The sequence below is a fragment of the Misgurnus anguillicaudatus genome, chromosome 1 (assembly GCF_027580225.2).
Source record: "Misgurnus anguillicaudatus chromosome 1, ASM2758022v2, whole genome shotgun sequence".
Lineage (NCBI taxonomy): Eukaryota > Metazoa > Chordata > Actinopteri > Cypriniformes > Cobitidae > Misgurnus > Misgurnus anguillicaudatus.
The window spans coordinates 22,574,062-22,602,007 of NC_073337.2; the positions used below are offsets into that span (position 1 = coordinate 22,574,062).

Genomic DNA, 27,946 nt, shown 5'->3' on the forward strand with positions numbered 1-27,946 from the left:
TTTCCTCCCTGTGTTAACCAATCAGGGCCTTGCTTTAGTAGTGACGTGATTACAGGAGGCAAGTGGAGTCGCGAATTTCCGCGTGAATAGGGCTGGGAAAAGATTAATCGTGATTAATTGCGATTAATCGCATACAAAATAAAAGTTATTTTTTACATAATATATGTGTGTGTATTGGGTGTAATTATTGTGTATATTTAACCACACACACATGCATATATTCATGTCAGATTTTTTTATTTATATATCTTTTTTTATTTATATATAATATAGAATATATAAAAATATAAATAAATACATTTACACATGTAAATGTTTCTTAAATACATGCATGAATGTGTGTGTATTTATATGTACATAATAATATATGTACACACAGCACACACTCATATATTACGCCAAAAATGACTTTTATTTTGTATGTGATTAATCGTGATTAATCTTTTCCCAGTCCTACGCGTGAATGTCTTGAATGACTACAATTTCACGTGCGGCTTTCACGCACGAATGAAGCGAGTAAACTCAAAATGTTTATGCGTCCAACTATGTGCGAATAGCGCATTTTTGCCCCCTCTACTGCGGCTGGTGTGAACGCACCATTAGGCCCCCATGCTACCATTAGATTTGTCGTTTTTGCAATTGTATAGTGATCATATGTAATTATATCTCAGTCTCTTTATTAGAATACAACCAGAAAATACAGGAAATGTGTATGTATTAAAAACAGTATAAAAGTATAAGCTGAAGTGTCAAGTATTTAGGGTAAACTCCCCTTCCACTTGTGCAATAGCAGGAAACTGCAGGATCTTTTAAACCGAAATGAAATTAAATCCTAATTTCTAATACTTGAATGACTTTAGTCTCCTCAAAAAAGCTCAAGATGTGTTTCATGACAAGAGAGGTCAAACTAAATACTGACTGATGCCTGAAGAAGACATTTAGTTCTGAAAATTTTGTTTTAAATTTTTTATGTACCGTATTTTCCAGACTATAAATCACACTTTTTTCATGATTTGGTGGGTCCTGGAACCTAAGTTCAGGTGCGACTTATACGTCAAAATGATTTCATATGAACGAAGAGAAACCATGTTTTTAGCTCCTGTATTTATTTAATTCAATGGATTCAGTGATGTGGAATGACTTCGGGACCTTTTTGAACTTGATTTGGCTTATCGTGTTAATTTAGCCTATTCAGCCTCCCAGATAAGTTCTGTATGATATTGTGTATCGTGTAAATAACTGTTTATGTTACTTTAACATGTACGGACACATATTCAGCCTGCTGTTCTGTGCTATTGTTTAGTTGAATAACTTGCCTTTCCAGATTAAATGTCTCTTCTTTGGCTTTGATTTTATGAAATGATTTTCTAAATAAACGCGACGTATAGTTCAGTGTGACTTAGATATTTTTTCCTCTTCAAAGCGCATTTTTGACTGATGCGACTTATACTCCGGAGCGACTTCTAGTCTGAAAAATATGGTACATATTTCCTGTATTTTCTGTTTGTATCTTAAAAAAAGAGTGAAAAAAATATGTATGGACATTAAAACTTTGCCAAAACAACAAAGCTGGTGGTGGTGGCCTAAGACTTTTGCACAGTACTGTAGCTTAAAAAGTATATTTTTTAATAACTAGTTTCAGACTGTTGATGCAGTCCTGAGCATAATTTATTCAGAAGCGTTTGCATCTGAACTATTCTACATCCCCTCCTCTCTTTATATAATTACTAATAGAGAGTTTCCAACATGTTCCAGCTCATGTTAAAAACACACACACAAACCCACAGACCTCACCGGACGTGACTCAACTACAGGGTGGGGAAAGCGTGCCACAGCTGAGAGGAAAAACTGGAAGACATCCATATTAGCTCTTGGAACGTGCCTGCACACATACACACAGACTCGTGAAGAAACACACGGTCCTTGGCAAAATCGCAAGGACGTAGACGCACGCACACAGGGCGGCCGAACAAGGTTGTACGTGTTTTGATACTAGGATTTGGTGATGCGTTTTGCGATAACCAAAGAGATCAAAATAACATCCATAGCATATTTATGAAACAGCTGATAAGCCCTGTAAACATTCCGCCCTTGATAGAGGCGCATCACATGTTCCATTACCTAAGTGATCTGGATCGGTCTCCGCAGGCTTATTTTAAGGAAAGTAACTCAAATACAGCTCGGATTCATTCCCAATGTTTCTCGTATTCCCTCGGCTGCTCATGTCTGTTTGTTTCTGTCTGTGTTGCCTTGAATAAATTTTGTTTACTCTTTCGAGGTCCCAGATCAAAGCTATGCTGTTGTTGCTGTATAGTGCAGGGACGGGATGTCCAAAGATAAGAAAATGTTGATAAAATTTGGTGGAATTGCCTATATCAGAAGTAAAAAAATCTATTAAATTTAGTTTTAGGTGTGAATAAATCAAGGTCCCATTCTTTCTGTGTTTTTGAAGCTTTGATTGTGTTTACAGTGCACAATATAACATGTGTTCATGTTTCACGTGAAAAAAAATTGGTATTTTTCACCCAATTGACTTATCTGTATAGCGCTGTTTTCACTGTCCTCAAAACGGGCTGATGTCTTCCTTGTTCTATGAAGTTCCTCCTTCAGAAATATGTATCGAGTTCTGATTGTGTAGTTTGTTTAGTGCAGGGGTCACCAACGTGGTGCCCGCGGGCACCAGGTAGCCCCCACAGAGTCTGTGAGGTGCCCTCCAAAGCACATTCTATTAATAGTCTCAACTGTAATATTTATTAATTACATATTTTTTTATATTAGCTTGGCTTGGTTTACGTATGTTAAAATTTTAAACAATACTAAAACATATAAACAAGTCAAATAAAATCAAATAAACAAGTAAAACAAAAGAGTTTTAAGTAGACTATATCAAAAAGTAGCCCTCCAGATTGTTTTATCCATTGTGGTAGCCCTTGCTCATAAAAAGGTTGGAGACCCCTGGTTTAGTGTGTTGTGATTCGATAGCAGCTTAGCTTGCCATTAGCTTAGCTGGCGACTGACATATTCCTGTGGGCGGAATTTAGTCAAAAAACTGTTCTAGTGACGTCATTAAAACAGGAAGTAGAGGGCTGTAGTCCAAACCGGCCGTTCGTTGTAGGCCTTAAAGGTGAATTGTTAAAGGGGGGGTTTAATGGTATTTCAAGCATTCTGACTTATTAACACAGTTATAGAGTTGTTTCCTCATGCTAAATGTAGGCAAAGTGTCAAAAATGCAGTTGGGCGTGTTTCAGAGTATTTCTGTGCCGAATGCACTTCGCCAGGGTTCGTACAAGTTTCGGCTAATTTTTTTCGATTACGGTTCTAACTGACGTTTCAGGGGTTTTCGATACGTATCACTTCTTTATATGGGCTTCCGCCGGAAAACTTCCCCCGGAAAACCCCGCCCAGCCGTCAGTCAGCGGGAGACGCTAGAGCTTGCTAACAGCTTATCACGCCACTCAGCTTTGTTTAATTTCAAAAGTCAACAATGGCACAACAAGAAGTGTGTTTTTGGATGTAAGGAGAAGACATCCAGCCTCATGGAAACAATGGATATAGTTTATTATCCGGGGTAGCAGTGGAGTTTTGCGTGTGTGTTTGATGCGGTGGATTTTCAGAACCGGGTCATGACGAGTTACACGTGGTAAGTAAGACTTCTGTCTTATGTTGGAAATAGGCGCGTGTATATTATATAAATGACACAAACATGTAGTGAATCATACGTTATAAGTGTTGTATAGTGTTGCATGACTCGTACTCGCTCCTCCCGTGTTATAACTCCTCCTTCTTCATTTTTTCGTACGTTATCGGAAAGATTCGTTAAAGCTAATATTTCTTTTATAAATCTGATTAAACTAAAGACTCTTCAGAGATATAAAGGATGTCATACTACTCTATAGGTACTCCAGATTGATATCAGAAATGCAGAAACAGCGTGTGTTACGTGAGCTTTAAAGAAAATATATAGCCTGGGAGTGAACTTTGAGCTTTATCATTTTATAGGTATTATTTATGCTATTATAGCAACATTACACACTAACTAGGGTTAAAAAAAATAGTATCAGAAAGAACATGATCTTTAAAGGGCACATATTCTTCCCATTTTTACAAGATGTAATATACATCACAGGTGTGCCTAAAATATTTCAGATCAAAATAATTAAAAATTAAATAAAATCATTTTTTTTGCTGTTTTCATGTCTGTACCTTTAAATGCAAATGAGCTACAGCTCTTTACTGTCTTACCAATAGACAGTGAGCGCTTTTGGTTAAAAATAGATCAGATTTTTGTGAATACAGTCTAAGAAAATAGTATATTTAGTTGCATTAGCGCTACAACGTGCTAACAAACATATTTACAAAAGCTTTTGGGTCAAAATAACCACTCAGTGGCTGTGGGCGGGGTTTGTCAGTGTGACATCATATTAACAAGAGAATCAAAACAGCATGTCTAATGAGTCTGCTGTGGTTTAATAGAGATTTAGTGGATTTTTTTTATTGTAGGGTAGTTGTGTTCATACGCTGTCAACATACATTTATGTCCAAACGTGGATTTTGCATAATATGTGCCCTTATATTGTTCATACATTTTTGTCACCATGCTTATCTTTGTTATGAACTGTTGTGTAAATAAACTCCTTTTATATATATATTTATTATTGACCGTTTATAGATTAGAGCACATTTTTCTTGGTTTATTTAAAACATAAAGTATGCTGGAGTGGAATTTGAACCCAAGATATACCTCTAGCCAAACTTCTGCTATGAGCCCATAAGTAAATTTGACCAAGTGTGCGGTTCTTCTCAATGTCATGTTACTTTCAGCCTATGGTTGAAGACCGCCGAAAAGACCTGAATCTGATACAATACCAGCACTGTCTTTATCTCTTCATGCAGTTAGGTTGGCTGTGCTAAGTGTTGTCTGGTCCCTGTCAGCTTATCCTGGCCTTTTTAACAACACTGAGTAGCCTGTGGTAGAGATATTTTGGAAAGGGCTCCTCTTCTCTCTCACCTCTAAAAATAAAATCATACCAGCCTGGCGACTGGGAGAGATATGGACAGATACAGGCAGAACATGGGTAGATAAGCATCCCTAAATATAGACATGAGGCCTGAAAGATTGCTTCAATTCACTGTGAAGTTTATCAAGACATAATACACATTTAAAGCAGTCTGAAAGAGAGATATTCGTCCATGAATGTCACTTTTTATACATTGGTGTTCTGTTAAACTGTTTTTAGGGAAATGAATGGGAAGTGTGCGAAGGATGTTGAGCTGAACAGAAGGTTGAATTTCCATTGGAATGTCCTGCGTGTGTGTGTGTATATAACTAACAGCCAAACCACACAGTTAGGGGTTTCACTTCCAACCGTTAGAAAGAGCACTCCCATGCTTACTGAATAAGGACGAGAAGAATGAGTCATGGAGGGTTTTATTTGGACCAGTAGTTCTCAAAATCTGTAGGACATTTTTCCTTTTTCGAATAACGGTTTGTTCATAAGCCATAGTCAACACTGACTACATAAAGTCCCTAAGCTGTAGTAGCTTTCCCCTTTATGACTCGACATACTTTACTGCAAAGTGGCAGTGTTACAGTAAGCTTTATGCTGTAAATTTACGTTTAACATTTTTACAGACATTTTATTACCCAAGAGACTTGCAAAAAAGCACAGAGCTCACGTTATTGGCGTTTACAAAGACACATAGCAGATACAGAGTATTGACAGGATGATTTTGCGATCAGAATTCGTACGTATTTTATAAGTTGGCTAATTCGTACAAAGTGAATCGTACAAAAACATACGATTATCATAAAGAACTATAATAAAACCCCACACTTAAGCTGTACTATAGTTTTCCCCTGTATGACTCTACGTAGTTTACAGCAAAGTGGCAGTGTTACAGTAAGCTTTATTTATGCTGTACATTTAACGTTTTTACTGACATTTTATTACCTAAGAGACTTGCAAAAAATGAACAGAGCTCACATTATTGGCGTTTACAAAGACCCATAGCTGATACACAGTATTTACAGCAGAAATACTGTCCAGAATGTTTTTATAACATTTTATAAGTTGACACACCCAAAATGTGCCAAATGTAATACTAAATTATCTATATGGTATTTTGAGCTAAAACTTGACATACGTGCACTGGGGACACCAAAGGTTTATTTTACAACTTAACAAAGTCTTGTGAAATGTCCCCTTTAACAAAGAAAAAGGCTGGTTCGATCAATCATCCATCACCACACCTAAAAACATGTTTGAAGATGTTAAGGACAGATGGCAGATATACAGTAACTGTCCTTGTAAGCACATCTTAGTTTCTCTACGCCCCCCTCTATCTTGTATTTACTCGCATCGTCAGCCATGTCTAAGGAAAAGTTTGCGTCAGGATCGGCGGATGAAGACAGTATGCTCCTAAGGGAGGTCGTATGAGGTTAAAAGACATAAGTGAGTAATGAAACTTCTTGAGTCACTGCACGTGGCTCAGACAGTAGTGAATCTGCATTATTGGTATTATATTACATAGCCTCATTCACCGTGCAGTGTCGTCTTGGCTTTCATAGGGAAAAATTAGATGGCAGCTCAGACTTGAATATCATATACCCAATCTCTAATTTCTCTTTCTTCTGCCTTCCTTTCACACTTTCGTCCTTAAACTCAATGTTAGCAAGGCGCTTGCAACTCTAAGGTCATAGGTTTGATTCCCAAAGAGCACATTAGTTGATTAAATGTATAGGACCTTGACTGCACTTGGGATAAAAGTGTCTGCTGAACACATAAACATTATTGAGGTCATTATTCTTGGCTATGTGGGATCTGTATTCCAGTAATGGTCAGTAATTGGGGTTGTTAATATGGGGTATCAGTGTTACTGCACTTTTGATGTATCATGGGCTGTGGGAGACTAAGTATAGCACTGTGCATGTTTCAAAGTAGCCTGATCTAGAATCAGGACCCCCTAATCATGAGGGTCTGCCAAAGAATTGGAAAAGCAGATCACAGTGATGTTAAAGGAATACATTTCTCTCAGCCATTTGAGGTCCCACATGCTGGTGGGTGGAGAATGGACAGACATAGTAATGTTCTGATTCATGATGAATACGTTTAACAGTATTGAAAATGTAATTCTTACTACTTTTGCTGATATGCTCGTGAAGTGCACCATTTTAATAAATGCAAAATGAAAAATCATTTTTTGAATGCTGACATTAGCCGGTCTTGGAGCAACCCTGTTGTCAGTGTAACTAATGATAGGCATCCATGCAGGTCAGCTCAAACCTTGAGTCAGCATTCGGTAGTTCAGAGGTAATTGGCCACAACACAGAAAAAGCAACAAAATTAGGTCAGAATGTTTTGTACTAAGAGAACTTTGGAAACGCCTTCCTGAAGTTTATCTTTTTGGTTGGTAAATACATAGCAACATACAGCCATCCAAACTGTCTGAAATTGATTCTGAATCGCAAGACTACAATTCTTTTTTATGCGCAGCTTGTGCAGGTACTACGGGTCTTTGATCAGTAGGAAGTCTGTCAATCTAAAATCATTACGAGTCTGAGTCGTTTATAACGTACATTTAAAGGAAAACAAGGAAAATGTTTTTCAATGTTTTATTATGTTCTTACCTCAACTTAGACAAATTAATACATTCCTATCTTTTTTCGATGCATGCACTTTTAATCTTTGTACAGCGCCTCGTGAATGTGTTAGCATTTAGCCTAGCCTCATTCATTCCTATGGCTCCAAAGGATGAATTTCGAAGCCACCAAACACTTCAATGTTTTCCCTATTTAAAGACTCTTACATGAGTAGTTACATGAGTAAGTATGGTGGCCCTCTGGCTTTTGGATGTAGCGGCATTTTACCGTAATTCATTGAGAAGCATAGCAAGCATTATCGGACGATTTATCGTCCCAACACCAAACACCAAACCTAGTTACTTTTTCTAGATCATTTTACTCTTTCGAAGATAAAGTATTTTCTATCATTGTCTCGGGGCTAATTTTTGCGATAACAACCTGCTGCTTATACATTACTTCTTACCCATGACTGTTCTTTTAACTGAGCATAAATCAGTATCTAGTCAGTGTAATATGCTGTACGAGTCTGTTAAAGTTACATTTTCATAAAACACCTACATTTAGTAATCTTTTAGTGTATTACACAGATGGGGCTTATTTCGCAATAACAACCTGTTGCCTGTTAAATTATCCCACTTATTACATGGATATTTACTTCATAAGTAAGATAAGGAGCATTAAATGTTGTTTTGAAATATTTTATTTGCTTATTTTTAACAAATGCAGACCTTCCGTGAGAAAAACTTTTAAGATAAGACGTTCAAATGTCACGAACGCCCTATTTGGTTTAATCATTTGTAAATATAATGCCATATATGTTATAAAAAGACATATTTATATTTATTTTTTGTGTAATATTAAACCATATCTGTCAAAATGATTTACAGCCGTATGTTATAAGTTTTGAGCGGTTGTTAGCTGAAAAGCACGAACCTTGGAATGCTGTGATTGGCCAATCAAAATCAAGCGTTTTGTGTACATTTGTTACTTAATAATGATACTAGCTATAGAATACCACAGCAGTGTTTGGGTCGTCCCCTTGAAGTGAAAGGGGAATTCCAAATGTCACTGCAGAAGTGCAACAAAATATGGAAGTACATTTAAATGCTTTTGTAATGATGGTGTGAGCTGTCTGGCTCGATCAATTTTGTAACAATTCAAAGCATTGTAATTGGGACTTTGGATAAGAGCCCATTCACACCAGGAACGTTAACTTTAAAAATAATTCTAGTAGCATCCATTCACAACAACAGACAAAAACATTGTTTATTAAGTGCATTTTCAAAGTTGAAATATGTGAAATTAAAGCGCAACTGTGGTCCGATTCACGATTTTACATTTCCTTTGGTGTTTAAGTGTGTATTAGTACATGTTAACGATATGCAAAAGGTACAAAGCCCAAAGTAAACGATGTCGCAAATTATCGACTTCAATATAAATCTTTTACTTCGTTTACTTCCAGGGCCTGTTGACGTGGATACAACGGTCATTATCATAATTCCTCCCGTTTTGACTCACAGCTTGCAAATTAACTCCTGTCAGCATTGCATTGTGGGCCAATCTTTCAAACATGGTAAAGAGCGTCATATTTCCGGCTGATGCAGAGGTCTTCAGGCCAATCACAAAGTACAGATTAGCTGGCCAATCAGGGACAAAATCAGAGCGTAATAATAATGTGTGTTTTTTTTAACCATAAACCACGCGAACACATTGTATTATACCAAATATGCAAAATAACGTTTTTTTGTAAGCAATGAAATATGAAATGAAATCCATAACTTATAGTGCTTTCAAGGTATACATTTTATTTTTTCAGTATTTGTGTTCCCTGAGATTCGAACCCCTTGAATCTGTGCGATGCTAACACAAAGCTTAGCCAAATAAACTGTTGTGTTTCTCTGTTGTTGCAGATGTGGTGTAACCTTTATACACACATGAAAGAATACTATATACTGTATTATTTACTAAAGTAAACCGTAGTAAAATTCTTAGCCTACTATAGTGCTTTTATATCTTACTATAGTAAATACTGTCTTGTCATACATTACTACACTGTAATATACTTGTAGTAGCCTTATACTACAGCGAGTTTACTGTAGTAAATACGTTTTTTCATGCGGGTAGTTTTGATTATTGTCCTTCATCTGAACAGGCCATAATTCTGAAGAACGGGTTAAAATCCTTCACCCAGCCCTTTTTTCACATGCTCTGTTTATTTCTAGAGTAGTGACGCAGCGAGCCCACTCCTCCGCGTATACGTCACCTAGTACTTGCGTCCCGATTGGCTGTTTTTTGTTGCTGTTGCTACTTGTTGCGGCGGGGGCATTACATAAACCCCGTTTGCTTTCATTACGGTCTACACTGTTGGAGGATCGTGACGGAGTGCGGGTTCGCGCCGTGGCTGAAGCCCTCTCGTATTTTTGGGGAAAACAAGAGCCCACAGCACTGTACCAGGAACACGTACTTTGCGCGTTTTCCCCCGCTCGACAAATAAATGCTCAGCATAGGCATCCGAGAAATAAAACACGCGAAAAACAAGGACCATTTTGCGCACAGAAACAAAAGCGCATTGGCAGTACAGCGGCGAGAAAACGCTCACGGATTCTCTCAATGCATACCCTCTGTGCTCGGACAACGATGAAACCAGAAATAAGCGCCGCCGTCGGATTTCTGTCGAGATTTCTGCGGATTAAAGGACATGTAAACGACAGGCAGCTCCAGACGTTCAGCCAAACCCTACAGGATATCCTTGCAGGTAAATTACATTACCAATGTTATTGATTTGATTGTATTGAAAATCTTTCTATATGTGTTTTTGTTGGGGAAAGATGTGGGAAAACGTTGATCTCTTTGTTTTTCGAGTATTTTATGTGCTTGGCCACATAGGCGGAAGCGCACGAACGGGTTGCGCACAAACGTAAAGGCGCAGCCGAAACCAAAATAAAGGATATAAAAAATAAGAGTAGAGGCTATGTTTTCATGTAGTTACATAGTTATAAACATATGTAAGTTTTGTGTTAACGATTCATTGTGTAGTATGAAAAAAATGGTCTTTAGAGACGATGTAGGCTGTAAATTACGTAATGCACAGGAAGACTCTGTGTATGTGGGCTTGTTGTTTGCGCGCTGAATATAGCGTCTATAACGCACACACTGCCCGTGTTTCATTGTCACTAACACGTAAATACATCGAAATAATCTATTTAAAATAACCGGAATAAGTTAAACGGACAATAATCGGAATTATTATTCGAATTATGTCCGAATTTAAGATCGAATTAAACATATTTTAGAGTTTTAGGTTTGTTTTTATGACATTATTATATTCTTAATATAACCGAATATTTGTTAAAATCATATTATAGAAACTGTATATTTGTTTAGAAAGATTCCATGATTAAAATAAATATCATAAATATACCGTACACTGTAAACAAATCTGTAGAAATTACAGTACTACTGGGTATTACTGGCAACTAGCTGCCAGTAATTTACTGTAGATTTTACATTTATGTTATTTACTGGCAACAGTTTGTTCAAAGTTAAATGAACATGAAACATTTTTAGTCTTTATCTTCTACAGTAAGTTACTGGCAACCAGCTCCATAATTACAGCAAATTTTTTACAGTTTATTAAAATACATATATGTAATTGTTTAATCTTTTTTATGACTCTTTAAATAATAATTTTCATTAATTTATTAATTAATTTATGTTGCTCTTTGTTTGAAAGACAAAGAAAAAAAACCGAGAAGAAATATGCTTAATTGGTCTGAATTTTATGTATTTTGGAGCATTATCGGTTTTAGTTTGTTATTGTAAGCCAATGATAATACAAGTGAAAATTTGACAATGCACAAATAAACAGATTTGACTTTTATGCAAAAAGAAAAACTGTAAATCTGCTCTAAATATTATCTAAAACAAACCAATGTGATGTTAAATACATAACATCTTATTTCATGTTATTATTACTTATATTTATAAAGCTTCTTTAATTCTATTAGGCACAGACAGAGACTAAATGTTGTTTGTAAACAAATAGAGTTGTGGCCCCAGTCAAACAAAATGGCTGCCCAGGGAACAGAGACTAGTTTTAGTCTTATCTCCAATTTCATTCTTTTTCTCTCAACATACATTCACACAATAAACAAAAAGAGGTACAAATTAAACAAACTTTTTTTAAATGGGTTAGTTGCGTCTCCACACAAAGGGACAGAGGGAATTTTAAGGATGGTGATCTGGATTACCAGATTAAAAACACAGGTGTTGTGTAAGATTTATAGCACCTTAATAGAAGTTCATCAAAGCCCTGTCCTAATTCCCCACCATAAGGCAAACCATAACTTTAAAATTTCACAAATAAATAGACTTAATAAATAAATAGTTACCAATAGACTCCGTAACCAACCTATCACAAGCCAAACGTTGTTGACAAATTGGTCACAAAATTTTTGTTAAAGCATTTTTTTGCTTCCTGGGGCATTGTCCAGGTTTGTTGTTGCTGTTATCAGCCTTGATCTTTGTGATCCTTGGGCATTGATTAGAATGGGACATCACGTCACCGAATGCAGGCAGGAAGCTTTTCCCAACCAAGGTCTACAGGTGGCCTACGGGGGCCTGGCCTATTTCAGAGCCATCCCTCCATCTTCTATTCTCCACCTGCCACCCAATACGCAAAACAAGACGTCATTCACGCAATGTCTTTTCTGTAAGGTGTAATATATAACTATTTAAGCACACATTTGTCTGGATAAACACGGCACGCATCCTATATTGAAATGAATTAGGTCAGAGGCCTAAAACATCATTTAGATCTAAAATGTTGAACATTAATCCCAATCAATAAACAGCTCACCAGCTATGAGATACTGGATAAATTTAGGTTGTGTAAATAGGACACCGTGTCTTTAAGAGGAGGGTCACTCCAGCTGCTCTGCTAGGACTTTAGCCTTTTGCTCTTTTTGTATAAAGCCGTCGTTTCAAGACTTTGTGACGCTCGGGCCAAAAAGGTCTTGTGCAATCAAAAAGCCCTTTCTCTCTCTCTCTCTCCATCTCTCTTGCACACCGTCACGTAGCCTTTGGACACAGATGGTTAATCGCTGTTTATCAGTGTTCTGCCAACTGTCTTTTTATTACTGTGGAAAACATCATACGTAAATGCTCAGCTCTCGTTTCAGTGGTACATAAGTCCACGTTGTCATATTGCTTTTGAAGGGTTATTAAATTATATTTGATTTGTCACAGCTAGGGTTTCAGTTAGCTATGTGTTTGTTTGATATTAAGTTTCTTACATTAACGTTTTTAACATTTTATTTTAGTGTTTACTAGAACGTATGGTTATTAGTACAGAATATAATAAACAATATACTTTTATCAACTTATCAACAAAACTATAAACTCTAAAATAAAACTAGATGATTTTTGCTTATGAGCATAAAATAATACCAATATTCTGTCATTATATCAGTGTAAAACTAATTTACATTGACAGTGTTAAATATGCAATTGAGGTAGCGTGCACACCAAAGCATTTTCAATTTAAAGCGCTGTGTTTTTCCCCCCGTGCCGAGAGTTGAAAAATGTTCAACTTTGGTTGAAACGCTCAGCTCGTCAATGTTACTTTTCATTTGGTCGTCCAATCACAGTGAAGATGGGGTGGAAAATTAAATCACAACAACCAACCGCCACATCGTTCAACGATGACTGATAAACAAAGCAGAAGTATCATAGCAACCAAAACGCTCCGCTGAAAAAAACTGGCAAGCGCCTACAATCGGCATCCGTCTGCCGTTTTCAGCCACGTTTAAACGCTTTGGTGTGCATGCCTCCTAAAAATGGTTACTAAATAGACCATGTTTTGCCCAAAAACCTTTTACAACATTACAAAGAAAAAGCAGTAAGTTACCTTATTATAACGTTTAACGGTAGTTTCCCGTCTACTACCCGCTAGGGCTGTGCATCGGCAAGAATCTCACAATATAATACGTATCAAGATACATGGGTTGCGGTGCGATGTGATGCAATACATTGCGTTACTGTAAAACGTGGGGATACTTCCTGTTTTAGGAATATGGTAGGATATAATTTTAGGAAAGCTGTCACGGAGAACACATCACCATATGCAAACCATAGCAAAAAAAAAGTGGTGCGGTCGTATGCTAGTCACTGTTTTATTTCAAAGATAAGAAGAATGCCATTAGTCTGCATGTAAACTCCAAACAAAACCACTCAATCAATATTGCTTGTTTTTAATCAATATAGTATTGCCAAACAAAATATCACGGTACTCACATGTATTGATATTGTCTTACACCCCTACCACCCGCTACCACCTAATTACATCACAGGGCTTAAAACAATGCGTAATGGTTTCATTATTAAGTATTGCATTTAACTTGATATCCAAATTTGAACCATCTCCTCTTATTTCTCCCTCTCTCGTGCAGAGCAATACAAACACCACTGGTTCCCAGACCGTCCCAACAAAGGTTCTGGTTATCGCTGCATACGCATCAATCACAAGATGGACCCTCTGGTTGGGCAAGCCGGTCAGCGCATCGGTCTGAGCATCCAGCAGCTCTATCTGCTGCTTCCCAGCGAGCTCACGTTGTGGGTCGACCCTTTCGAGGTGTCCTACCGAATCGGAGAGGACGGATCCATCTGCGTGCTCTACGAGTCCCTTCCCAGCACCAACGGAAACGCCAGCAGCATCACTGGAAACAGCAACCCACCATCCATGCTCAGCCAGGTATCCCCCATGGTGGACAGTCACATCAGCTGCAAGGAGGAACTTATGGTTATGGGTCGAGCCAGCCCCGCCAAACCCTACATGATGACTGTGTCCAGCTAAACAGGCCACGGCAGTCATTTTTAAAATAATATGAAATCAAAAAAAAAGAGGAAGAAGAAAAAACAGGATGTGTCCTATCGTCCAGGTGATGGAAACCTTGTAGGTTTAATTTTCACTCGTTTGGTTGTCTGTTCTATTTTTGTGTTGGATCTACCAGAGGCTTGACCCTGGGGCAGCTATGAAGACCCGAAACATCGCTTACCCTCGTAGATGGGGAGTGGTTTCACCATCATCTACCGATGTTGACTTTGCACTTTCGCTTTTACTGCTTATGTTACCACATAAACACAAACTCCCTCAAAAATGTTAAGGAGATACACCCAGAATCCTCTTTCTGTTCAATGTCGAGCTGAAGCCCAGGACTGACGTCAGTTTCTCCAGACCAGAGTAGCCGCTGTTCGCCCTTTTTTCTGAAAACCTCACTTTTGTGGACCACAGAGCGGTACTTGTTTGTCGTTCTCTGCGTCTGGTTTGCTGCCTGTGCTTCAGTTCGACAAGAACGGTTTCAACCCACCTTTTATTTCTTCATACACTGTCAGATTGAAACACCTGTGTCATAAGGTTACCCACGCAAGTCGTCGATGGCACTGTGATGCAATGGTTTTAATGCTTGTAGATTTCTTTGAGGGTGCGACCTCCCACTTGGATGAATGTAATTTATAAAAAATGACTAAAATTGATTCATTTAAGCCCATTTGTCATACCAAAACGGAAGATGTAGCAAAGGTTTTTTGTGACTTGGAGCAGATGTGATCTTTATTTTCTGCCTGGTTAGAAAAGACGTTGAATGCACTTTGACATTTAGACTGTGTTGGATGATGGCCCAGCTTCATTCCATCGCCTTTAACTATCTTATTTTGTTATCATTAATCCTTTTTAAATGAGGTTGCAATAGTGAGAGAAGAAACATTTCAAACCAGGTTCTCTCATTCGGGTGTGACGTTTCATCCTTATGACTAATATTCACCCAATTCATGCTTTGGTCACTTTAACAAGGCCAGTAACCTACTATCTGGCTTAAACTATCCTAAGATGGTTTGCTGGTCACTTACTTCCAACCTGGTGGTCTCTCTATTGGCCAATACCTCTCTAAAACCACCCAACAGACCAGCTTGAGAGATTTGCAAACCAGCTTAGGCTAGTTTCAAGCTGTGGTTAACAGCATGTCCATCGTAAAGCCGTTTATGCAATGGGAAGCTGGTCTCTCTCCATAAAACAAATCTGGACACCTGGTTACGAGACCAATGTTTCCAATCCCGCTCCTCCTAAACAAAGTCACCTTGGCAGATGTGAACTCCTCACTTGCACACAGAATCGCAGGACCCGTCAAGCTACTACGAGGTTGACCACGGTGCTCGCTCTTCAAAGAGGGTTTAGCTCGGCAGAGCTAACGGCACGCACTTTCCAGCCAGACTAACTAGCCAAGGGTCACCGGTGTCGGTCTTAAGCAGGAGCGCGCAGTAAAACATATCACCTCCCTCCCTCGGCTGGGCGTAAGAGGGGGTCGGACCCTCATATCAGGGCAGCTACAATCCTCTCCGGCCCCCTCCCGCAGCCCGGAGGAGAGTCTAGCCAGCACACGTACCGAGCGCACTCCAAACCCACTGAGCCTTACAGACAGGGCAGGGTCGAACAGGAAGAAACACAAATTAGCGGGGGTGCTCCTGGTTTTGTCCGGCCTCAAATTTGTTCTGGAAATTTGTGCTGAATCTGTTTACATTGGATGAAATGAGTAGCATGTGTGTGTGAAAGACTCTTGCTCTTGCCTTAGCCGTTAAGCTGCCGAGACAGGGTGCTGATGATCAGTCATATGCGTGCTCATACATTTGACCCAAGAGGATCACGGGTAACAAAGCCAGGTTGACGATGCACTGCCGTTCCTTCCTGTTTTCCCCTATCGGCTATTTGAGAGAGGAGGAGGGCGCATCTAACAAGCTGAAACCACAGCACACGCTTCTCAAATCCAAATTCACGGGTCAAACGGCTGTTTGATCAAACTTAGGTGGGTTTTAATTTTAAAGTTGTTTAAATACAATCCGATGATCTTAACCAAATTCGAACAGACAATTAGAGTGCTTTTAGATCTACAATTTTTTTTTAAGACTTGACCCTCACCCCACCTCCACCGAAATGACAAATTTCACTCCCTATCCCAAACCCTGTGTTAGATTATGCGTTTGCACACACTTTTAGTATCGCTCGAGTCTAAATTAAGAGTCTACTTGAGGCAAGAGCACACGATATGCACTAATAGGTTAACATTGAAGTTACGTGACTTTCGAGTCTCTTTTGGAATGTATCGCCAAGCTCAGGCCACAGACATTCATTCTTAAACTATTATGGATGTGCAGGTTAAGATGTGAAAACTAGAAGGGAATTTCAATTCGGTTTAACTTTGTCGGTCATTTCAGAAGCGATTCGAGTTCTCGGTTCCACGTTTGTAGAATGTATTGTTATTGTACGAAATACGGTAGACTGAGTACATGACCATACATATGGGAAGTGCCAATATATGAAATTTTGCTGTGTGTAGACGTGTTCCTTTTTGTATTTCATATTTCATAAGTGAAGCCATTCGTGTTAGGAGTGTTGGAGAGGACCAAAGTTGTTTTGGTAAAAAGTATATATATATATATATCAGTTTCCATGCTCTGTGCTGATAGACTTTCCTTGTTTTTTTTTCTTTTCTTTTTTTAATTTAAACAAAAACGAGAAAAAGAAAATTCTGAGCTACCCAAGATAAAGTCGCCTGTATCTTGTGATTTTCCTCTGTCTGTACATCTCTTGTGTTCCTGTTTTTTTTTCTTTCTTGGGTATGTTGTGATGAACTGCTGTAAATTTGTACAGTTCATGTAAATTGATTGTGAGGAAGTTGTACAGATTTCTATATTTTGGAAGAAAAGTTTTTTTTCTCTGTAATAAAAGATTTCCTATCTTGGCAATGTTTCCCCGTGGACCTGGTCTTATTCTTTATTAAATTATTACATGTTTATTTCTGTTCATAACATTAACACTAGGCAGGGTTCCCACGGGTCCTTGAAATCCTTGAAAGTTTGTGAATCTAGGGAAAAAATTAAGGGCCCTGGGAAGTTTTTGAAAATATTCATACTAAGATACAGGTCATTGAACGTGCTTGAATCTATTTTATGCAAGAAGTTTTCCAAACTATTCCGTGTAGTGTAGGATAATATCATAAAAATTCTAGACTTTTTAAGCACACGTGCTAAACTGTTCGCTTTAAATGCTTATATCTTCTGTATGCGAATGTTGACTCAAAATGCTTTTTTTGCATAGTTGTGTTTGAAACATGAAAACGTCTCGGGTTACGTATGTAACTGTTGTTCCCTGAGAAGGGAACGAGACGCTGCGTCTCCCTTGCCATACCTCCTGCGTCATTGTCCCTGTAACGCCGTCTTTGGCATTTTTTCAGATAGTGATATACTTCCTGGCTTCTGCGTCACCCTGTCTTTGTCATTAAGCCTCACCATTGGTTGAATTTGATATACACATTAATTCGCACTAACCCCTGGATGTGTCACCGCAGTGATGCAGCGCGAGTTCCCTGGAAAAGGGAACTGTAACAATGTATCTTAAAGGTAACGCAATGTAACCTTGCCCTGACTTGAAATGTGTCCCCACATTTATTCCTTGAATTTGAGGGTATTGGACCTGGAAAGTCCTTGAAAGGTCCTTGAATTTGAACTTAACTAAGGTGTGGGAACCCTAACTAGGATTTGGCCTTGTGTTATCGAATTTTGCCTTTTAGACAAACTTAAAACTTAGACATTAGATGTTTTCTTGTGTGTAGACAAAGAAAGGAAGTCTGTACGGACTTCAGTAGAAGTCACGAGTCTAGTAAAGCTGCACTGTTGACTATCATTAACTAAGTTAATTATAAATACTTACAGTTACCAATGTAAATTGTCAATGTTAGCTTAACATTTTGCAAGTACAGGGGATTAACTTTGGCTCATTTGCATTTTTATGCTGCCTTTGTTGTCAGCATGCTTGTGGAGGGTTGCGCATGTTTTGTGATGCCACTTTCATGACATCATTTACGATAAAATCAGATCACATGCTGTTTGCTGATGGTATGATGCAGTATAAACAGTCGATTTGTTTAAAGCAGCATTACACAGGTTGACTCTTCAATGTCAAACACTCTTTCACATCTTCAATAATTTCTACTTTTGCTTTTGTATACAGTAAGCATTCACATTACGGTATAAATAACGCTATTTGTGGCAAGATCACGAGGTCGAACGCATGGTATTGTGAGCAATGGGAACTGGATCTCATGCACGGAGCGCTGTGTCGAAATGCTGACTCCGGTGAAAAATAAAGTGGGTGGATTGAATTGGCACGGCCTCGTGCTTCTGTTTTTGTAAGTTGCTTGGTAGCTAAATTAGAGGGCGTATCTTTTCAATGGATATAGATAGAAAAGAGAGATGGGGTTTGATAAAAGGACTTACAAAACGACCTGCGTGGCTATGCTTGTGTGTTTGAGCCTTTCCATACACTTGGTGCTTATAAAGCAGTTGGGGAGAGAGACGTGGGGTATAAATTATATGGGTGTGCCAGCCTTGTGACTCCAAAGGGGTTGAGTGTGACAATATAAGCACAAAAGCATCTATTTACCACCATGGAGGCCGGGCCCATTTAAAGATGTTTCGCTTGTATCTTTAATAGTCTGCCATTTTGACCCGGATATTCTTGCGTGCTATTTTCCAGAGGGAAAGATGCATCTGTTGTGTAAACATCACAAAGATAATTGTGTTTTTATAATACAAGAGCACACAGTTTCTGCAGTCGCAGTGAAGTCGTATGTACAACAGATCTGTGGATTCGCTGTAATGCGTGTATGCGTTTCTGCCAAATGTGTGTGCTCGGTTTGTTCCTTTTTCTTCTCACATCTGTCGTTCGACGCAGAACCACCCACTGGTTTTGCATTTGCAGCTCAGGGCCACAACAAAAGAGGACCTGAGTGAAAGCAGCTGGATGTCTCGATGTGGGAGAGGCTCACCTGGTTGAAACTACTGGTTAATCTCTCTCTCTCTCTCTCTTTCTCTCAACCTCTTTCTCTCACAACCTGCGAAAACAGAGTTAAAATGTATTTTAAAAATAACCTTAAGAATACCTTATTTGATTAAGTTAATACACTGTGCTCAGGAAATTGTCTTTTATCTGTTGCATTTCCACATCGCTTATCACTAGTGTTGAGGCTGTTACCTTTGGTAAAGTTGTTTGCTGTAGACAAGCAAGGAGCTGATAGTGAAAGGCGACTCTTTATATGGGACTCCAGATATTGACCAGATATATAGTCAGAATTTTAGAGTATACATTAAATATCACAGAGTCTTTTTAGTAATGCTTTATTGTCTGTTTGGAGCTTGCAAGTATATGCAGATTGTCGACTATTATTTGCTATCCACACATTTATGCAGGTAAAATTGTCTTTCCATGCGATTTCTGAGCAGAGAAATGCCCTGTGTTGTCAAATTTAGGTGTGTTTTAAGCAACCAATAGGAGAGCAGCTTTCATCATTGTTTGTCTGTTAGGGTATTTCTACATCGATATGTCGAGCCTTTCTCTTTCACTTTTCCTTCAGTGCCTGGTTTCTGAAATGGATCATATATTTTCGTATTTTTACATAAAGTGGAATGGGTGGGAATTGCAGGGTACTTTTTCCAAAGGCTCTCTCGCTCTTGGTTTCTGTCTCTCTCTGAAGGTCACTGGCCTGTGGTATATCTGGTTAACTGCTGACTCAGGGAGGGAGAAAGATAACCAGCTGTTAGAAACATGGCAACAGACGCAGACACACATACAAACGCAGACACACGCCTTTTCTTCATATATGGGTGAAGCTCATGAAAGCATATAAGGAAACGACAATTTCGTCCAAAATGCATTAGGGCTGTCAAACGATTAATCGCGATTAATCGCATACAAAACAAAAGCTTGTGTTTGCATAATATACGTGTGTGTACGGTGTATAATTATTATATAAATACACAAACATTCATGTATATATTTAAGTTCCAAAACTATAAAATCTTGTTTTTTGATTCTGCATTCCAATTAATATTAATCAAACTGGAGTTGGTTTGTTTTTATTTAAGCATTCAAAAATAAATAGAGATTAACAGCACAATACAACACAATAAAGACACGATAACACAATAATAAACATGTTTTGGAAATAAATTTCTCGTTTTGGAACCAAACTTTTCCTATATAATTACAGTACTGTGCAAAGGTCTCATACTAGCATTAGATTTGTTGTTTTTGCAATGGTGATCATATTTAATTATTTAATATTTAATTCTGAGGGCTCTATCTTACACCCGGCGCAATGCAGCGCAATGCGCGACGCAAGTGTCTTTTGCTATTTTCCACCCTGCGCAATGATCATTTTCACGTTTAGCACCACGTTGTTTAAATAGCAAATGCATTTGCGCCCCGGTTTGCGCCCATGGGCGGTCTGAAAACGAGGTGTGTTCAGGCGCATTGTTGGCGCGTTGCTATTTTGAGGCAACTAAAATAGATCACGCCATTGACCAACAAAAACCTGGTCTAAAGTCAATGGCGAAATATGTTTTTTGTTATTTAAAGAGCGTGTTAATATGTGCCTAAAAACGGGACTACAAATTGCTACAAATTAGCAAAAGTGGCATCGGACACACCCATTTAGACCGTGCGCTTTAGACGATGTGCTTAGATTGTTAAAATAGGGCCCTGAGTCTCTTTATTAGAATACAACCACACAATAAAGGTAATTTATGTAGTATATAAAAGTATAAGCTAAAGTATTTAAAACTCCCCTTTTTATTTGAGCAATTGCAGTATCTCACAAACCTTACATCTCATACAAAATAAAAGTTTGTGTATATATATATATATATATATATACACAGTATATTATGCCAACACAAACTTTTATTTTGTATGCAATTAATCGTTTGACAGCTCCAGAATAAATAGGAAAAACAATGTTTATTGTCAGTAAATTATCATTCATGCAACTCCGTTTAATTAATTTTCTACAGATCAAATATCACCACAAAATAATATGAATAAAATAAAAGAATACAATTTTGCTTTAAGTTTTTATATAGCTTATGCATAAATGTCATACAGCTGATTTACGTTTATTCATTAGCAGACGCCTTTAATTCAAAGCGACTTACTATGAAACTTTCATTTTGTGTAGTTTACAAAGCTTTTGGAAATATGTATTATTTTGGTCTCCAGCCTAAAAATGGCACAATATTCGTGTATTGGTCGACATGTGAAAAAAATTATATTGCGTGGGGATTTGGTGTACCTTGGCCTGGGGTGTATCATTAAGTTTTCGTAAGGCCAAACCCTTTGTAAACTCCCATTTACTGCTCGAGCTAAGTAGCAAAATATGTTTATGAACCACAAAGTTGTTCCTCGACCGTTTCTCTTTCATTGTCTGGAATCATATCAGAAATCTTTAGTAGTCTGATGAAAGTTATGACATATATTAAAATAGTGTTATAAAGATCAGGCTTAACACGTGGCAAATTTAAAGCCCTTGGGCCGCGCACAAAAACAACTGCACATGTTGGCGTTTCTGAGAACTTGGTGAACGCTTTTCAGCTGTTTCCTGTTTTCTGTTGAAGTGAACACCACAAACCTGCGACGACCGAGAAAGAAAGAGATACAGCGAAGATGGCTTGTTGCACTGGTGTGATTACCGCATTGTATTTCAAGTGTTTTGTAGTGCTCTGTAAAACCAGCTGGCACTGTGTCCTAGTTAAACTTTAATACAACAAAACTGCATTAACACGCACTTGTGTCTCAAAGTTTTGAGTAGAAACGTGACTTGTTTTGCAAAAGAACTCTGTGTTCTTTTGTTTGACGTTTCTGTTCTTCCGATTAGAGTTTAATCACAAAATGTGAAACACTCTTCCTTTGTGGTTAATATTTCAAACAAAAACTGTTCTTGTGCTTTATTTGCTTCCTCTAAATGTCAACTTTCAGATCACCTGTTTTGTTTTCTGAGCAGCTCAGCCTTGACCCAGAAACGCTTCTCTCTGTTGTCGACGAATACCACGAGGACTTTTTCCTTCAGCCTTTGAGACCGATTAGTAACTAATTAACTTGCATGGTTTAATGAATTCACCCTGCAAGCTCTGATAAACAACTGCACACGGTCGTGCATAAAAAATTAAAGATTGTGTAGGCCAGCAGAGGCGATAGATTCCAGGTTAGTTTAGTTTCAATTTGGGTCTGTGATGTTATTTGATTTGTATAAATGTAATAAAAAAAGATTGCGAGATATTATGCTGTAGCAAATGTGCATAAATGCAGCAAGTCTTGGATCATAACATCTGTATACGCCTGTGCAGCTGTTATCGCACTTTAGAGGAGTCAGTCCTGGTCGCCATGGCAGCTATTACAATTATTATCGTGGTGAAGAACAGATTACGAGCATTAAGTTTCATATAACCTGCTGCGGGCAGAAATTAACAGGAATGTGTGTCTGAAAAAAGGACAAAATGGTCCCTAGCGGTCACACCTTTGTTCCTAAGAAGTTCATGTTTGTACCTCCAAGGTACATATTGGTAGCAAATCTGTACCTAGGTGGTACATATTAGGACCGTGGGATAGTCACAGAATTTTTTGCTTATTTTTCCGTGGCATTGGTTACTCAACTGTTTTGTACTATTTTCTTACCATTGTCGCTTCGGTTTAGGGTTAGATTTACATGAAATGACATCCTTACCCAAACCCAACTCTAACCCCAACACCAGGTGACAATTATTTAAAAAAATTGTTTAAACCAATACTTAAAGTGACATTCTAACGCAAAAACCAAATCAAACCCTAAACCGAAGCAACAATGGTTTGAAAATAGGAAAAAGCAGTTGAGTAACCAATCCGTGAGAATGCCACGGAAAATTAGCAAAAAATTCTGTGACTATCCCACGGAACTTTGTGAGATCATGTTGGTTCATACTATGGATGCACCGATACTGATACTGGTATCGGGTATCGGCCTCTATACCACATTTTCTAAAGTACTCGTTAAAAGTCCCCCATTACCGGGAATCAATACCACAGTCTGAGAAATGTCTATGTTTGTGCGGCGTGTAAGGGGTTAATGCCTCTTGTGTTGTCCAAAGAGGCAGAGTTTACAACAAACTGAAAAAAATACTTGCGTTGCACTGTCACTGTTTAATTTTTATTAAATATTTATTTATTCTGTAATATGTTGCATACAACATGCTTTTCATTTTAAATAAATGTTCTTAATTCCAAACTAGTCCCTTGTTTTTTTATTAAATTATATGACTAAAGCTGTTACCTGTAAATTTAAATCATGTTTTTTTTTATTAAGTACTCGGTATCGGCAAGTACTGAAATTCAAGTAATCGTACTCGTATTCCAAAAAAGTGGTATCAGTGCATCCCTAGTTCATACGCACATATATGTAGGGTTGTGACAATTAATCGGGCAAATGTGCGTTTTCTCAATGAATGAATTTGAATGAATTACGGTGAAATCCCGGCACATTCAAAAGCCAGAGGGCGCTCTCGTGCAGAAACTCTGTGTGCCACAGAAGTAGTATCATTACAAACACTATTCCAGGAAATATCTAGAGGCATATTTATATCGCTGTTCTTCAGATTGTTTCAGGTATTTTCATGATAATAGAGAATATTTTGAATGATTGTGTTGACGAGTGTTGCTTTTTTAAATGCACGTTATAAACGACTCAAACTCGTAGTGATTTTAGATTGATAAGGACTTCCTACTGATCACAGAGCCGTAGTACATGCACAAGCATCGAATCGGAGCCTTACGATTCGGAATCGATTTTAGACAGGTCTTTTTAACGGGAACGCGATGCATCGATGCAAATTCCTATATGATGTAAACAAAAACTTTTATTTTGCTTTAGATTATTCGCGATTAATCCCCCTAATCCGCACTTGTAAGTGTATAGTAGGCATCTGTATGTATTCTGGAAAAATAAACATTGAATGCAGATAAAATTTTATATTCGCTTAGGGGGCGTGCACACCAACGCTTTTACGCCCGCAGCCGGCGCATGTTTTCAATGGAAACTCAGCGTTTTTCAAATAAGCCAGCAGCTAGCGGTTTTCTTCCGCGCCGAAAACCAGCGCCCGGCGGTTTTTCCGCGCTCAGCGCTGAGCACCGAGAGTTGAGAAATGTTCAACTTTGGAAGAAAAGCTCCGCTCGTCAATGTCAGTTCTCACGCGGCCGTCCAATCACAGTAAAGGTGGGGCGGGACAAGTATCACAGCAACCAACCGTCTCACAGCTGACGTATCAGAGCTACCAAAGCGCTTAGCTGAAGAAAGCTGGCACTCAGCTGAAAAACAGCTGGCATTCGGCGTCCTCAAGGCGTTTTCAGCCGCGTTTAAAAGTTTTGGTGTGTCCAGCCCCTTACTCCCAACATGGTCTTTGAAACATGCTCAAATCCCACTGGGATAACATGAATCATTAGGTTTACAAACTTTATCATTCCAGCATAGTAATAAACTCTTATTCGTTTAAATTTTTCACTTTCAAAATTCTATGCTGATGATAATATAATTTGTAATGAGCTAAATCGATTAACAAGTGGTCCCAGACTTTTGCATCACATTATAAGTCCATATGGACTGGCACAGCACAATGGGTTTCTTCTGCTTGAATTTAAACAAGCGGAAAAAGTATAAAAGTGAAATGTGTATGTTGGCGTCCGGGTGGCGAGTTTGTGCCTCACACTAGTGTGTTATACAGCCTGAATGTGTTTGATACATTTTTGTAGTCTTATATGTGATGATACTATATATTTACCTACATATTATGCACACCCATCACCCAGTGCTTTGTAGTTTCTGGATCTCACTGGCCTACTTTCGCATGCTGGAGTGAAATCCCTGCTGTTGCTGACAGAACCCCTGTAAATCTCTCTCTCTCTCTCTCTCTCTCTCTCTCTCTCTCTCTCTCTCTCTCTCTCATACATAGACACACATGCACATTCCTTCTCTATGACAGTGCTGTTACTTTTCTGCTCATCTTCTGAATATACACGCGCAGCTGAGGCAGCTCACATATTTTTATGCCTTCATTCTCTCTATCTATAGACTCCATACAGAATGCAAAGAAAGACCTTTTGTACACTTCAGCGATGTGAGCGTGTATTGATCTGCATGTCAGGACTGTGCGAAGCGTTAATAGTTGCTTTCTGCCTGTAAGGCTGACTCTGAAATGAAGGCCGGTTGCATGCAAAAACGCGAGTTATTCCACTATCTCTCCAATCTGAAGCTGCAAACTGCCTTCCAAAACAAATGTGCTTTGTATTTGGGGTAGACTGGGGGCTATTGGATATTTGCATTTAGTAACTCGCAGTCTACCGGGTTCATTTGTTGGTGACAAAAACATACAGTATGAAGGGAAAAACTGTAATCCGTTGAAAGATTTGATCAAAGTTTGCAAAGTAAAATATTTTGATAGACATCTAACCATAGCCCAAAAATTAATGAAATAAATGTATGAAAGCAAACACCTTGTAGTCACTGTTGACTTTGCTTACATGATGGAATATCATACATCTCACAAGCTATTTTGGCCAAAACGGCATGTAACCAAATTCAAGCTTATTTTGGCTAAAAGTGGGTTACTCATAGCCGGACTATATCAGGTCTATAGTTAACCTACTCTGTAAAAAAAATCCGTAGAAATTACAATGTTATTGCAGCTGGGTTGCCGGTAATTTACCGTAGATTTAAAATTATGTTATTTACTGGCAAGAGTTTGTTCAATGTTAAATACATTTTAAATATTAACAAGTCTTTATCTTTACAGAATAAAACTATACAATAACAGCCTCATGCAAAGCATTCTGGGAACCAGAAATCATCATCAACCTTTTTCTGTTTTTGCTTCAAATTTTGTTTCCTAGAATGTTGTGCTTGATGCTGTTTTTTTTTGGTTTTGCTCTGTAAAGACGAAGACTTGTGGGTGTTTGGTGTTCATTTGGCTTTGAACAAAATGTTGCCAGTAAAGAGCATACATTTGAATCTACGGTAAGTTACCGGCAACCCAGCTGCAATTTCTACAGAATTTTTTTTACAGTGTAGACGGTTATATGACGGCTATTGCTTGCTGGGTTGAGATGGACTAGATAATTATAAACAAAAAAATTAAAAGTAGTGCTGTGCAGGGATTGGTCGCGATTGATCGCATACAAAATAAAGGTGTTTTTTTTGCGTGATATATGTGTGTGTACTGTGTGTAATTATTATGTATATTATGTATACACACACACACACACACACACACACACACACACACACACACACACTCATTTCAGATTTTTTTTAAATTTATATACACATGTAAATGTTTTTTTAAAATACATACATGAATGTGTGTGTATTTATTAATACATAATAATTACACACAGCACACACTAATATGTTGTGCCAAAGGTCACTTTTGTTTTGTATGCGATTAATCGTAGTTGGTCTTTGCCCAGCACTACTTAAAAGTGATAAATTCCGTTCGATAAATAAACTATGATTTGCTACAGATAAAAAAACATGGTTACAACCATAGACTGAAAAAAAAATGGACGACGCCGTTCACTCCCTTCCATTGGTGAAAATTGAAGCCGCCAGTGTCCCGATACGGCGCTGACATTTTGGGTCTTGAGTCTGCGCAGTAGCGATTTCGTGACCAGTCCTGCGCAGTAGTGAGCAGGAAGTAAAGCTGCGAAAGCAAGGTCCCGCCCTCGCTCTAGCAGAATGCGCATATCATCACAGCTGTCAATCATGACGTGACACCACCGTTTTTATATCATTAAATAACTAACTAAACACAAACTTATTTTAAAAACAAACATTTGAATTTACATCAGTGTGACAAAAACTAAGGTAAATGGCAGAAACCAACTTCGGAAAAAAGATAATTGAAGTGTAATTAAATTTTTTAGTTGGTCTCAAGTCCCATTGAATAACATGGGGAGGCGGGGTTTAAGACCTTTACTGGGACCAGTCACTAGGGGGCGATCGAGACGTTTTGGCTTCACTTTTCAGAGCTTGTGCGGCACGCTTGGTTACAACAGTTAAACCATGAATTTCTCAAACTTTTGTTCGCTCACACCTAGTGGCTTGTGAGGGAATTGCAGGGGGTTCTTGAGTTGATGAAAAACAATAATTACTAACATCTAAATCATAAGATACAAATACATTATTTTAAAATTTAAAATCTAAATAAAACCTTTACTAACAAAGTAGATTTTTAATAAAAAAATTGTTTTGGTAATGAAGGTAATAATAACAATAACAATGTAACAATGTGGATGAAAACAAATATGCAAATGTGCTTTTAAATTATTGAAATATTTCCTTAAAATCTTAGGTGGTACTTCAAGTAAATAAATTTGGTCAAGGGGGTTTGGCTGACAAAAAGTGCTAGTAAAACTATGCGTAAAGGGTAAAGTAGACTGAAAAAACACATGCACATGAG

The 27,946-nt window shown here is 38.1% G+C and overlaps 1 protein-coding gene and 1 long non-coding RNA gene across 2 annotated transcripts in view; both read left to right on the forward strand.

The window, feature by feature from the left end:
• Nucleotides 1–27,946, forward strand: part of LOC129432681 (uncharacterized) — a 135,856-nt gene that overhangs the window by 38,668 nt on the left and 69,242 nt on the right. The gene's annotated exons all lie outside the window — the stretch shown is intronic.
• btg1 (B-cell translocation gene 1, anti-proliferative) lies at nucleotides 9,930–17,381 on the forward strand. The gene is made up of 2 exons (XM_055191081.2): nucleotides 9,930–10,337; nucleotides 14,032–17,381. Exons 1-2 carry the CDS (start codon nucleotides 10,193–10,195, stop codon nucleotides 14,433–14,435), a joined length of 549 nt encoding a protein of 182 aa, XP_055047056.1. The 5' UTR covers nucleotides 9,930–10,192; the 3' UTR covers nucleotides 14,436–17,381.